This window comes from Spinacia oleracea, chromosome 1 (assembly GCF_020520425.1).
Source record: "Spinacia oleracea cultivar Varoflay chromosome 1, BTI_SOV_V1, whole genome shotgun sequence".
In the NCBI taxonomy this organism is placed as follows: Eukaryota; Viridiplantae; Streptophyta; class Magnoliopsida; order Caryophyllales; family Amaranthaceae; genus Spinacia; species Spinacia oleracea.
Window position 1 is genome coordinate 115,317,896 of NC_079487.1, and position 16,018 is coordinate 115,333,913.

At 32.3% G+C, this 16,018-nt stretch overlaps 1 protein-coding gene across 1 annotated transcript; it reads right to left on the minus strand.

Moving 5' to 3' along the window:
* Positions 1-3,893: 3,893 nt before the first annotated feature.
* On the minus strand, positions 3,894-8,224 carry LOC110777143 (cytokinin hydroxylase). Its single transcript, XM_021981757.2, has 5 exons — positions 7,856-8,224; positions 7,506-7,732; positions 7,116-7,357; positions 5,829-6,207; positions 3,894-4,546 (listed from the first exon to the last, which is right to left on the minus strand). Exons 1-5 carry the CDS (start codon positions 8,139-8,141, stop codon positions 4,124-4,126), a joined length of 1,557 nt encoding a protein of 518 aa, XP_021837449.1. The 5' UTR covers positions 8,142-8,224; the 3' UTR covers positions 3,894-4,123.
* Between the last annotated feature and the right edge of the window lie 7,794 nt (positions 8,225-16,018).

The window sequence follows — 16,018 nt, forward strand, 5'->3', positions numbered from 1 at the left end:
TAATCAGCGAAAGTTGAGTACAACCAGTCAACCAAGATAGAACGAAATTTTATATCTAACATGCTTCATTCCAACAATAAATTAAAACACATGCAAAAGCCAACTAAGTAAACACTTAATCATGAGGACAAGACTCGACTCTTGACGCGACTCTTGACTCGTAGATTAATTAGAATAAGCTTCGAAAGGGCCTATAAAATAAATGTCCATTGGACGGGTGTTGGGAGCCCACCAAACACCAAAATAATAACAATAACCCAATTGTCGGACCATACCGACGGAATTTCAGGGCATAAAAGAAATGAAACAACATCTTGTATCATACATAAGAGTACAAACCCCTTGGTAAGGTACTCCCCCCATTGTTCATACTCAAAGTATATACGTTCCAAGAGTTTTGAAGCTTGTTCATATTGCACTTTACGTTTATTAACATTTTATTCACAAAGCCGACTCAAGACACAATTAAATAAGACATTTAATAAACGAACAACCAAACAATACTTCTTTTAGAATCATTAGGACTTGTGATCAACGCATTCAAGACTCAAGTGAAAATTACTCCATTGTTCCTTCCCAACATGATGTTGAGTCCACGACATGCCTGTTAACATGTGGGTTGTCACTAGGCACAAATAATTCTTAATTCAATTCACTTTGACTCTTCCTACATATGCGGTGGCTTACGTGAGCAGACCATTCATATGTGACATAGTAAATATGACTCAAAAGTCTACCCTACACATGCGGTGGCTTACATGAGCAGACCCTTCATATGTGAGTAATGAAATAGCGCAACAAGACACAAATAAACTTGGATAATAACATGCTAGACTTTACGTACAATAGCATAAATAATTCCTTGCATGCGAATAAAACCATACATGCATAACATACTTGGAAAACATGCTTGTTATTTAAATTCAACAAACATAACCAATCATAACATGCTTGTTAACTTCAATTCAACAAACATAATAATATCCAAAACATGCTTGCTCACACAATCAAACATGAATCCATAATATTTCAAGTAACAAGAATCACAATATAAAATCACCACATGTATTCACATGAATATAAGTTGGTCACCTTAGACTTGTACGTACCTTGAATACCTAAGTACAGGGACCACTTTGTGATTCCATCCACTAATTTAGAAATCTCCTCCTATCATTAAAATGATGAAACTTAATTATTATCCATGTTCATTAAATTTTCTGAAACTTTATTTAGTTTTAAAACGCTTGAATTAATTCGAAATTAATCGTTAATCATTAAAATAATAATTCTAATTAATCGTTTAAAACCATTAAGAATTGATATACACACACGTAAACAATTTAAAAAAAAAGGATAGAAAATTAAAAGGAAATAAAGTAGATATATTTTTAGAAAAAAAAAATTAGCGGAAAAATTTTGCACCAAGAATTGACATGTGTCACTTCTGATGTCTGTTTTAGTACAATGTAACAAATAGGGATTAATTAAACACAAATATGATAGGAACAAGCTCTTAATAAAGACTCAATACAATAAATATTACATGACGAATTTAAAATTACCTTGCAATGATCACGTCACCCGAATATAAAATAAAACTCATCAATTTTATATTGATAACGTTGTTTTTTAACAAAATGTTTACTCTTTATCGATCACTACTAATGTACATAGTATAAAGGTAACTATATTTACCCTTCTAAATATTTACCCCTTAAAAATCACTTTTTTTTTTAATGTAGTTCTTCTGTTTTTTATTGGCGATACTTTAAATTTTGTGATCAAACTTTGAAAAGTTTGACCGTAAATTCTTATTATTGCAAATGGAGAATTAAAAAATACTCTGCATGTAAATTATAATTTTCTTTTAGAAAGAAGTTTTTTACTGGAATATTTTAATATTTTGCACCACATAAATGTATTATTTCTAATATTTATTTTAAATAAAAGTTATAAGTAGATTGTACATCCCGCCACCCGAGTTATGATGTTATAGGTTCACTAAATAAATCTATTACTATATACTAAAAGAGACACCAGGAATGACACGTGTCATTTCCCGGTGCAATATTTTAACGCCAAAATATTTTTTATTTTTTTACATTAAAATAAATAAATTACATTACATTTTTTTAGGAAACTAAGATAAAAATATATTTTAATTACCATAGATGTGTACTGCATAGTATATTATTGGAGGAAAGCTAAATCAATATTATTTTCTCCTTTATGATACTCCCTCTGTATTTATTTAAAGGATACACTTGCCTTTTCCGGCCGTATTTATTTAAGAGATACATTTGCCATTTTTAGTAACTTTGAAACCCCACCATCTAATTAAATAATCTATCTACACCCCACTCCCATCTCCCACCCACTAAAATGACATGGGTCCCACTTGTTTTACTTATTAAAATATCTGCCCAACCCCACTTGTTTTATTACTTTATTTCATTTAATTCTTTTTTTTAATACCCGTGTCCGGCCAAGTATATCTCTTAAATAAATACGGAGGGAGTATAATTTTAATTATGTATTATTATAACTTTTTAATCTGATTAGAAATATAAAAAATATTGATAAATGAACTTCTAATGTTAGTCTACTATTAATAATATAATACATGGTAATGGTAAGTAAGAATGTTAATTAAAATAATAATACATGGTAAGTAGACTAACATACGGAGTATAAGTTTATTGATCAAGATTTTACTCAATTCAAAATATGTTGTATTTGACTAACTCGGTTATGCTCGGGTCTTTTCGAAAATTAGTATTGAGTCATTCGGGTTTGGTTAACGTTGTTTGATCGTTCTACATACAAGTAAGCGACTATAATTTTTAACTTTGTATAGTAATATGCAAATTTAGTTCATTTGAATATATTTTTACACAACTTTGAATTTATACTTTTCATATATTTTTTTACTTTCATGTTTTCCTAATATCACAAGTTTTTTAGTTACTATTAAAATAATAAATTGTTTTAGTAGTAATCGTGCGTTGCACGGATCCTAAACTAGTATATTTATAAAAGTTAATCCAAATTTGAAATGAAAACAAAAAGGAAGGAAAGTGGCAAGCAGAAGTTAAAATGAAATCTGGACCCTACGCAACATAATCGACTTGGTGACTTTTCGAATTCAAAGCTTGAAAGCACTTTCAGTATTGTCATTGAGGTCATGGAGCACAAACATCTATCAAGAGAATGAAAATGGACAAAGAATTGAACCAAAAAAAAAATATGTAAAGAGTGTCACAAAATGGAAATGATGTACTTTGTAGTCTGTTGGCGATATTTGATATCAAATCTATGATATACCAGAAACTTGGTTCATCAACTAATCTAGATTTAGTGAAACTATATTATAAAATATATATGTATATTTTACTGAAATCAATGCTTAGTTAAATTTAAAAATCTATTCCGGTAAAGATTAAGTCAAACTAGATTAGATCTCGTGCATGCATGGATTTTGATTATTTTTTTTCATAAAATATTTAACTGAATATCTCCCAAAAGTTGTAACCCACGTACATTAAATGACTTTGGATATTTTTTGTATGTCATAGGCCTTTATCCCCTTTTAAATAAGCTTATGATTTGATGTATGACATACTTAAAGAGAAATATAGGTTGTAAAAAGATAAAATTGTAAAAAATTTAAGATTGTAAATCGCAATTTTTTAAAAAAACGGTCTAAGCTGGTCCAAAATCGAACCGGACTTGGATTTTCCGATCCGGGTCCGGTGATTCTTTCCGATCCGGTCCTCAATCCGTGAATTATGAAAATCCCGGTCCACCGATTCTACCGGTCCTCTAATCCAACCGATTCCGGTCCGATTTTAGACATGTGCACACCCCTAATTGTGTTATTCAAAGAAAGAAAGAGAAAACATTTCAAAAGATACATATATTGTTAAATTGTCATCGGTCCATTTATCCCTCCTTTATAAAAATAAAATAAGGAGCCTCTTTGTTAAGCACCATGATCTACAAAACTTTTGAGGTATATAAGTGCAAAATAAGGCATGCACCAAAAACCTCACTCTATAAATTCCGCCAAAAAATATTTGTATGGAAAAATTGTAAATAAAACTCAACCATTGTCTAAGCTCTAGCTAGTGTGTAACGGTTCCAAGCAAACTTGAACTCCATGCTTCGGCTTTATGGTAAGAACTACAACGGGAGAATGACGATAACTACTCGAGATTTTGAATCTAAATTGTGAGACTAACATAGCTAGTATGATCTTGGCTTCCATGAGAGCAAAAGATTGCCCTATACAATTCCTAGGGCCGCCACCAAATGGAAGGAAACGACTTGAAATAAAAGATTTGGAAGCAAAACGGTCTGGATTGAACTCGTTTGCATCTTCACCCCATAATTCTTTATCATGATGAATTGCTAGGACAGGAATCCATATCGACAATCCTTTTGGAACGAGTAGGTCACCTAGCTTAATGTCTTCAAATACCATCCTAGGTAGAAGAGTGGCAGGTGGGTACAATCTCAATGATTCGTTTATTATCATGCTTAACTGCAAAACAACAATTAACATTTTATGTTAATTTAATCAAGTACACAGTTTTGGACTAGTAATAAAAAATAGACCAGAAGGCGATTAATAATTCTCTAACGATCCAAATAGTAATACGATAACTTAATCCGAATACAGAGAATGAAAATGAAGGAAGAGACAATTTCTGACAGTGATTCTTGGTAGGAAAGTACACAATTAAGAATGTGCAAAACCAATGACCTTGAATTTCAGTGTACCTAGTGAAACTCCACTTACCAAGTAGTCAACGCTTAGCCGTTAACTAAGATACGACTTTTTTTTTATTGGGATTCAAATTAAAATTGATTTTTCATAACTTTGTTTTAGTCAATTGCATATGATTGCGGATTTGCTGTCTATCATTGCAATTCCAAGGAAAAAGTTGATTCTGGCCAATCTAGGTAGGGGATATTGTACCTACAAGTAATACGGATTTACGGTGTTTTTTTTAGTATTATAATAATTACTATTTAATTTTTTACATTAATCACATATTCTGTCGATTTCTAATATTAGAAATGTCAAAAATTTTAGAATACGTCATCTGTAACCAAAATTCTCATCACACATGCCACATAAGAGACTCTGCAAAAATAAAAAAAGGTATTTTTCATGTCGTAGAATCGCTAATTCAATTGAGTTATTATAGCGAAAAAGTTAGTAAACTTCTTTTTGTAGTAGGCTAAAACACCATGATAAAAATTGCCAACTCAACTAGCTTTGATAAAAATGTGTATTTTGAAAATTTAGACATCAACATTGTAGAAAATCGGACCACATATTCTCTTTGATGCGTGATGATTGTTCAAAATTAACGAAAAATATAGTCATAGGATACAGGATTGCCTATTTTACTTTTACAATAATCACATACTTCGTATATATTCAACTGATTTCTAATGTTAAAAATGCCTGATTTTTTAAAATACACCTCTTGAATCAAAATTCTCATCTCAACGTCCACATCAACGACTTTGCCAAAAACAAAAACTTGTGGCAAAATCGCTAATTAAATTGGCGGTTATTATAGAGAATAAAAGTTAGTAGAAACTCTTTTTGTAGTAGGCTAAAGTGCTAAACTGCCATGGTAAAAGCGCTCAATTGGGTTTTGTTTCTTTTTTCAAAGTTACTGATGTGGACGGAAAATTGTATATTAAAAATTTAGACATCTTTTAGCAGTATTGCAGTGCGTGATAGAAATATCTATTGTAGTTTATACGTAAGAAAAAAAAATATAGTGATAGGATAGACGATTACTTACCATTCGAAGCTTAGGCAAATGATCAATGGTAGGTGTAGCACCATTACAAACTTGTGCAACTTCATCTCTCAATTTCTCTTGCCATTCAGGATTACTTGCTAAGAGCATGGTAGTCCAAGTGAGCAAAAGAGCCGTAGTTTCGTGCCCAGCAAAAAAGAAAGTCTTAATTTCATCCATTATCAATTGCAAATTCAAGTTAAATCCATCTCTCTTTTTATTCTGCAATTCATCCATTAAAATCCCCAGCAAATCTTTTCCATACGAGTCGCTTCTTCCCAATTCGACACAAGCTTTTCGACTTTCGATTATCTCCATTAGTAATTCTTCCACTTCCGTTTTCAGCGCCTTTATGACTTTGTTGTACTGACTAGGGAAAAACCTGCAATTTTTTTTTTGTTGGTTATGGTTAATTACAAGTCAATGTAGATTTAAAGTGCTCTTATTTGATTGATAACGATGGAAAAGACTATACATACTATGATTCGAGCTTAGAAGAACACGAAAACAGAATCAAATAAAAGCGCGAAAAGATTAGTAAATATCATTAAGACCTCTAATTGTGACCAGGGCATAATTTACTCCCTCCGTCTCCTCTTGTTCTTTACGTTTTCCTTTTTGGTGTCCCAAAATGTTCTTTACATTTCATTTTATATTATAACATAAATGATTTAATATTTTATCAAATTTTGTGTCCAATTATTATATTAACCAATTAAATCAATTGGGTCATTTAATCACTCACACTTTTCCATAAGAACATTAATTTTTTCACATTTTCTCAATATAAGAATTTTGATAAGAGTGAAAATATTATAAATAAACCTAATTTTCCTCGTTTACCTAGAAAAACTTAGAATAATCTCAATGCACATTAATCTATACTACTCCGTATATATTATAAGACGTGTCTAAGAAAATTTACATGACACGTGGCGCTCTGCTTATGAGTTGTTCACTCCATGTAATCTTTATACACATTAAAGATCTTGAGTTTAAATATTAAAGCATTTACCACTAAGCTATTAGTTGTGTTCATGTTATCATTGCAACAAGAAAATATATAAGCAATTGTATATGTTATTAATGTACTAATCCGGGCATCGCCCGGGCCAAAAACTAGTTAGTCGTTAAAACGCGTACAAAATACCAAACGTAAAAAACAAAAAGAAACGGAATGAGTATTTATTTTTTTTCAATAATTTGAGTATAGATTCAATAATAACCTCGAAGTAAGGCATGTTTGGTATCACTGTCAATTTCTCGACCAATAAAAAAAGTAAAACGTACCGGCTTCCGGGTAAGCAGAGATGCTTGCTGGCTTGAGCACAACGTTTTTGCAAGAGATTGAGAAGATGGAAAATCTTCCTTCCTTTCTCAAAATTACTCCCAAATTCAATTCTTGAGATGATATCTGCAGTAAGGTTAGTCATCATCTCCCCCATTTCAACCTCGTTTTGACCCGACCCGACCGTGTTTTCGAGCGATTGGAGCATGGTTTTAGTGCAGTCCACCACATACCCTGCATAACTCTGCATCATAACAAACAAAACAATCCAATTAAAAAGAAAGCAAAAGAAAAAAAAAAGAAGATAATGGGGGCATATTGTTATTATTATCATTATCACTCAATAATAATAAAAAATAAAAAATTTGGATTCGGAAACTCGAAAAGTATACCTTAAGTTTATCACTCATAAAAGCAGGGGATACAATGTGTCTTTGATGAAACCAAGCATCACCATTGGCCATTAGTAAGCCATTCCCTATGAAATTCTTTGATCCTTGTTGTTGTAGCCATGATTTCCCCGACAATGGGTTGTACTTTGTAAGCAATTCTTTTATCATATCGGGGTCTGTTAAACACATCCTTGGCTCGAACCCATTCCAATATACGTATCTTTTTCCTGCAGATTTAGCAAAATAAATGCATTTAGTTACTTTACATGCGTGATATCGATCAGATTATATCAGACCAGACCAGACCAGACCAGATCAAATCATATCAGATAATGATTCGAATGCGTTACCATATTCCTTAGACCAAAGGAGGTAATGTGGTAATAGACGGGCAACGATGTCATGGGAGATGGTAGGCATGTCTTCCGAGGTGGAGGAAGATACAAGGGACGACATGTCTAAGATGTTACCGATAAGAGGCCGAGGTTTAGGGCCACGAACTCCTTGTTTTTCCATTATCTTTTTTATGCGTCTTGGACTTAACCAATAAAAACATATGGTTTCATACGCTACTCTAATAAACCAACTTAACATAATTACTGCAATTGCGGTCATTAATCTCAGTATTAACGCCATTTTTAATGGTTTTATTTGAAAAGCTTTAAGGAGGAAGATGAAGAAACAGAGAGAGAGGGAAAGAGAAAGATGAGACTTGAATTGCAAAAACTAAAAATTTCCCAATATTTATAGACAAGGAATGCATGTAGGGTCTTAAATGTTAAAAAATTATTAATAAGGAAGTCAATCACGGTAAAAATAGAAAAGGAAAAATATCCTCTTTAATTGGAAGATTTTGTGTGTATAGATAATAAGGTAATAAATCTTTAGTCATTTTTTTGGTATAAAATGAAAAATAGATATCTTTGGATTTTAATTCTTTTTTTATATACTGTATGTACATTAATTAGATATTTCATAAAATAGAGTAATATATTTCGGGTAAAAGTGAGTATTCTTTTAATTGAAAATTAATAGAAACTGATGTTTGTAAACAGTTGTTAGCTTTCTCAATTTAATACGAGAGTTTAGTCCGTTTGGAAAAATTATAGTTTTGGAGGGATGGGTATAGAAAGTGACTTTGTTTTGGTTGAACACTTGAACAAATGATTTTTTTTTTTTATCCTGCAATGTGTACATAATCCTTTTACATAATTATGTAATAACTGTTTTTAAAAGGTACATTAGCATTAGGTAATAAATAAAAGCTCTTCAATATGTACGTAATCCTTTTATATTAAGTAACAAATCAACGTTAGCATTTTGATTAATCATATTGTCACACGTGGTGATACGCTGATTTTTAAAATAAAACATTTGATTATATCTTTGGATTGTCATCAAAAGATTTTGGGTTCTCCAGGATTACAATAATATTATTGTACAACGTAGATTAATAGGCACCAACTAAGAAGTTACCATTATTCTCTGTAAAATCTATTTTTTCTTTTATAAAGTTGTGTTTATTCTCAATAAAATTTACCATAAAAATTATAAAAGTTAGTAAGTTCTCCTAATAAAATTATAAATTTATCATTTTTCTCTTCGGACTCCATTAAAAGTTGAGCTCGGTTTTCTGAACCTCGCCGTCGTAACTATAGAAGAGTGGAAGAAATTAAGAGAGAAAACCGTCATTTAATAAATCAGTAAACACTCAAATTTTGAAATGTTTACAAATTGTGATTGCTTTTGGAAAACGATAATAGTTGAAGTACACCTTACTAAGCAGGGATGAATTATCACAATTACTCCGTATTTAAAACTAACTAGTATAGTACCCGTGCGATGCACGATTCATAATCTAAATATAAATTTATATGAAATATGGTAGGCAATTATCATAAAAATAGAGTTTTTAGATAGGATTTTTTGTCATTTAACACCTTAAAAAAACCAGTTTTTGTAATTTAACACCTTACTTATTTTTTATTGTTTTTAAACACCTTAAAAAACAAAAAAATTTAGAAATCAACACCACTTGACAATTTTTGTTAGAAAAAACATTAGTTTTTAACTATGCTAAAGTTCCCAAGGCATGATATGGTGGTAAACAACTCCTTCTACCATCAAATTATGCTTTGGAAGTTATAGCATGATTAAAAATCAACGTTTTTTCTTATGGAAATCGTTAAGCGGTGTTGATTTATAAATTTTTAGATTTTTAAGGTGTTTAAATATAATAAAAAAATAAGTAAGGTGTTTAATTACAAAAACTAATTTTTTTAAGGTGTTAAATGACAAAAAATCCTTTTAGATATTCTCCAAATTAAAATTAATGATCGCCAAATTTGTTATTGCTTATTCGGTGTCTTATTAAACAATTAAAACGATTAAAAGAAATAAGGGTACGCAGATAAAATGATTTTCATTCTCTTTCACCACTTGTATCAAGCAAGTTATCTCATTCACTCTTTACTTCAATAGTAATACCCACCTAATACTCGCACATTCGCCCCATCAACCTCATTACCCGATCACTTAACACCTACGTAGACCATTTACTTTATTTAGTTATAGATGACTTTGAGGCGGTGCGAGACTTGCACACCTGTACCCTCCTGTAATCAATTCTCATTCTCATCTCCTCCATCCACGAAAGGGATGATCATACCTACCTCTCCCAATCTCTGTCTCGAAATGTATAAAATAAAGTGAATCCCCTAGCTCTTGATCTTCATCACCCCCCGTATCCACACCCGCCTCAAACCTATTCCTAGACTCAACTTTTTTTTGTAAGAGAGTTTGAATTTCAAAACTCTATTATGGAATATTTGAGAATTCTTTTGCCTGTTTAGAGTAATTGAGTAAATATAAAAATATATAATATGTAAGTTAGTAGTAAATATTTTTATATATTCATAATCAATTAGATGTAGGATTATCGACGTGTGCGGGTCCAATATAATTAAATCCATCATCGCCCCATCACCCGCAAAAAAAAAAATTTAACCCATCATTTACAAAACTTTCCTCCATCCCCACCCATTTGGGGCAGATGCACGGGGGATCACCCACAAAACCCACTCCCCTGAAATTGACATCCCTATATTCGATAATAATCCACTTTTCCGTTCAACTAACTTTTAAATATTTTGGCATAAGTTTATTACGAAGTTTTAAAATTGATTATACATATTAGCTATAATATTGATAAAATTATATTCAAAAGTGACATACATAATTAGGATTGTGTGAGTATTCTCAAATCCAATCAATTCAAACTCGCCCCATTACCAAAGTGGGTACATGTTATCCTTATACCCGTCCATCAACAACAAATTAATCTCTATTTGTTAGTCAACATTAGTTAATCACCTACGTTTATATTTGTTGTCAACCCATTATAAAGTCAAACTCGCCCCGTCATCAAAGGTGATGCACCATTTACATATATAATTTAATTTTGCACAAAATTTTAGATTAATATGCAATCATTTACATAATTAATATATAAAAATATTTTATTTTTGCAAACATATTATTAATAAGAAACATAATCATCTAGGTCTTATGATTTTGAAAATAGTTACGGAGTATTACGATATATTAGTCAAAATTTCAATCTATATGCTTTTAAGACTTCAATAACATGAGCGAATAAATTATTATCCATGCTCTGTATAAAAATATTACAATAATGAGAATGTAGCCAAAGTTAATTTTGATATTTAAGATTAAGATAAGCTACTGGGTATATAGGACCCGTCATAAAAAAAAAAAAAAAAAAGTACATAGCTAAGGGTCTCATTTTGTTAGTTCACATTGGGCCTATATAATTGTTTTTATATACTCTTATTTATACTTGATTGATTTTCTAATTTATTTGTATTCTAATTATGTAAGTACAAATTAGTAGACTACTCTTAAATTTTTGGTCGACATTAGTGAATTCAGCCCAATCTAAAATCCAAAATTGTATCATCATCAACTGTGATGCACCATCTACATGTATAAATCAAAATTTGCACGAAATTTAAAAGTGATATGCAATCATTTACATTAACATATAAAAAGTACTTTGTTGTTGCAAACATATTATTAATAAGGAAACTGGAAACTTAATCATCTAGATCTTATGATTTAAAATATAGTTAATTATGATATATTAGTCAAATTTTCAATAAACATGCATTTGAGATTTCAATAATATGAGCGAATAAATTATTATGCGGCTCCGTATAAAAATATTACGATAATTAGAATGTGGCAAATATTTTTTATTATTTTTAAGATTAAGTTAGGCTAGGGCCCGTTGTAAAAAAAATTATGGCTAGAGGTCGTGCGATTATAAAACCCGTATACATATACGTATTAATTTGCAAGTCCAATAGATTATTAAAAACTATGGCTATTCAATATTACGATTAATTTTTTGGTAAACTAATACCAATTTCTCTACCCAAGTCTGGGAAGCACATCTAACTATTAACTGGCTTGATTGCACTATAAGATTTATTGATTTATATACAGCTCTCAAAGAGCTACGTCGCTACCCCAACACCCTTTCGAAATTTATTTTCCTTATGTGGTCCATCTGGAAAGAAAGAAATAACGTTATCTTTTCTCATACTGCTTTCTCTTCTTTGAGATGCTACTTCAAAGCCTACCATCTCTATAAAGAATAGGATTATAGACTCCATCTGGATTCTATTCAATCCCTTACCCCCCCCCCCCCCCCCCCCCCAATACTCATCACCCTCCATCTTCATCTTTGCCAACCATCTCCCCCCCCCCACCCACCATCATGGTGAGATGGTTTCCTCCTCCACCAGGAGCCTTCAAACTCAAATTTGACGGTTCTCGCAAGGATAGCTTAGCAGCAACATGTTTCATTATCATAGACCCCAATGGTCACATAAAAATAATGGTCGCTATTAATCTTGGATCAACTGAAGTCTATATGACGGAAGCAATGGCACTACATAAAGGACATGGGGAACTCAGGAAGCCCTAAGTTTGGACATCTCCAACTTACACATTGAAGGTGATAACCTACTAGTCATTAACGCAGTAAAAGGTGTTTAGAAAACCACTTGGAAGCTTCAAAACATCATCGAAGATATAGAGGAATTCATGTTAAAGTTCTCCACAATCAACATCATCGAAGATATAGAGGAATTCATGTTAAAGTTCTCCACAATCAACATCTATAGAGAAGCCAACGGAGCATTATATTGGGTAGCAAATGTCGATCACCTAGTTCCAATACATGTATATTCAGAATAATAATAGTCAAGTCCTAACTAAGATTGTGTATGACGATTACTTAGGAGCCAGCCTCGAGCGGGGGCTCCTAAGTTATTTTATTCTTTTTCCTTACCTTTAAAAAAAATGCACTAAGAGACATAGATTTAGCTATTGACAATTATAAGTATCTTTTTAAGCCTCCTTTATATAAAAAAAAAATTAAGAAATTAATGATTTCCTTTCTTTATACGGTTTTTTCATGAAATGCCCCTGAGGTTTGCAATAATGCACGAAATACCCCTGCGCGTTTCAAAATTCATAAAATACCCCTATTTTTTCTGTACTGTTCATCAAATACCCCTATTATGACTTTTCGTTAGTCCTCCATTAAGTCATGTTTATAATTCACCAAATACACCTATTTATAAACTTTTTGCATAATACACAACTATTTATAAAGTTTTTTGCACCAAATATCCAAACAACTTATACCATTAATAAATGAATTTGAAGCCCAAAATTGAAGATCAATACATCTGAAAATTGAAGAACAAAACCCATAATAAATTTTTTGGTAAATAAGGCAAATTTTATTACCAAAATGGTAGAAACCAGTTAAGAACAAACCCAAATAACAAGGAAACAAACAGCAAGGGGAACACAACCGCATCCCTAACTAAAACACAAAAAAACATCAATTACAAGCCACTCGAACTGCAAAACAACCAGCAGAACCAGGGCAGCAAAGAACAAACAAGCATAAACACAACATCAGCAGCTGGGAAGCAAACCAGTAAGCAAGCAAACCACAGCCTTAACTGGACATCCTGCACACAAGGACTGCACAGCAACAGCAAAACCAAAACCAGGTATTCAAAACCAGCCTTAACTGGACACCCTGCACACAAGAACTTCACAGCAGCAGCACAACCAAAACCAGGTCAAACACCTGATACAAAGACCATAGTATTGCACAGCAGCATCAAGCAGAAAGGGAGAGCTTGCAGAGAACCTGCAGAAACCAGAACCTGCAGAATGACTACAACACATACACAGCCTTCACCAAATACACAGCAGGAGCAACCATGAAACATACACAGCCTTCTAACACAAAAACCCATAATGTTGAAGAAGAGAACATTAAATTTTGAGAGTTTAATTCCTAAAATCGAAAAATCTAAACTACAAATTCGAATTCCAGTGTCTACAATATCTCTCTAATCTACCGAAATTCTGCTGTTTTTCGCCCCTTGCTGCTGCCGCTGCTATTCTATGCTCACGAAGAACCCAGGTCCAAAATCTAAAATAGGAAAACCAACGAAAATCAAAATCTGAAAAACAAATGTTGCTCCAAAATCTCCTCTAATTTCATATGCTCCCTCGATTTAGTTATGTATTCTCTCTTAATTGTTGCGCTACCCTCTATGCTCTCTACTCTATCTATTTTTGTTCTCCGTCCTTCGAATCCAACCCCCAAATTCGCAAAAAAAAATCAGCCCAGAAAATAGGGGCAACATGAAATCTGAATTCAACATCTTCAATTTCAACAGAAATATGAATTCATGTTCATGGGCACGTGCTAACCCACATATCATCACCATTCGTCATCGTCTTAAACCTCCCCTTCTTCATCAAACTTCAATTCACGATTTCAATTCACTAGAAAATTTGGGTTCGATTATTTGGGGATTTGAGTTAGCAATTGATGTTTGATGAAGATGGTTTGAAGAAGGAAAAGTTGTGGTTGGGTTCACCATTTTGATACCCAGGAAAAAGAGATGTGAGATTGAGAGGAAAGAGGAGGGTGAGGGGAGAAGAGAAACGATTAAGAAGAAGAAGAGGGGCGAGTATTTAAGAAGGGCCAGAAACAATAGAGGAGATGAGAGGAGAGAGAAGAAATAAGATTTTTTTTAAAGTTAAAATGTAGAATATTGGGTGAATAAGGGCATAAACGTAAATTAACGCTAACGGAGTACTAACGGCCGTTAAATCCAAGGGTATTTGGTGCACTTTAAGTTTAAATAGGGGTATTCTATGAATTTTGAAACGCGCAGGGGTATTTGGTGTATTATTGCAAACCTCAGGGGCATTTCATGAAAAAACCGTTCTTTATATTCTCTTTATGGAGATTTGAGAATTCAGCTACTAGTTTTTACATATTGTAGCTTTGACTTTTTAATTTAGAGGGGTATCAGTGTACCACCGTATCAGGATTCATGGTGGAATTTTATTTGGTCGATATCTCTCAAAGTTTTCAATTAAAAATTTCAAAAAAGTAGGACTGAGTAATCATAAAATTATAAAATATAGGGAAATTATAAAAGGTATGACAGACTGATCATAAATCATAAAATTAAAGGAAAAAAGGGAAAAAAGTAAATTTATTACGTAACACTATTTGTCATTTTCCAGCTTCCAGTGGAAATGTGCAATCATAGGAACATAATTAGTTTTTATAACAAAAATCTAATAGTTATACGATGTGGAATAATTAACACCAAAAGAATAATATAATTATATAAATTATAGTATTAAATAAAATGGTGGAAAATAGTGCCAAAAAATAATGTAGGTGTGCATAGGATCGGACAATCCAAAATTGACCTGATTTGATCGGTATTCGACAAAAACTGAAGTGACTCAAAAAAATCAATTTACCCATTCAATTCGCATGAGCATGACGGTGTACAAAATAATTTTTTATTAGATCAGATCTGTAACAGATCAATGACCGAATTTAGCATCCCTACATGTACGAGGGAACACAAGTTGGGTTGAGCTAAGGCCTAAGGAACTATTAAAAGAGCTATTACTTGGCCTAGTTCTAAATTGTTGGGGCAAGTAGGCGGTGTGGCCCGACCCTGAAGATGGCTTAAACTTTAGTCGCGTGATTTTAGTGGGAAAATTCTGTTTACATAAAGATGATTAAATGGGAACTGAAGTTGCATCAACTCAGTGTATGACTACAACTTACCATCATTAGATTAGACCAAGTTCCACATTCGAAAATCAAGTAAGGGTTGTCTTCAAAATGCCCACCTACTCCATCTATGAGTTCGATGTAAAACCGCTGTTGTTAGAAATCTGTGTGTTGCTCTGTACTCCATCCGTCTCTTAATACTTGTATCGGTTTGACCGGCATAAAGTTTTAGGCAACTATCGGTTTGACCGGTAGTTGATAGTGAGATTTTTTTTTAAATATAGTTAGAGCTTGTACATTGGTTGACTCTTCAAAAGAGCTCTTGGAGGACTCTCCCCTCTCTCTCTAC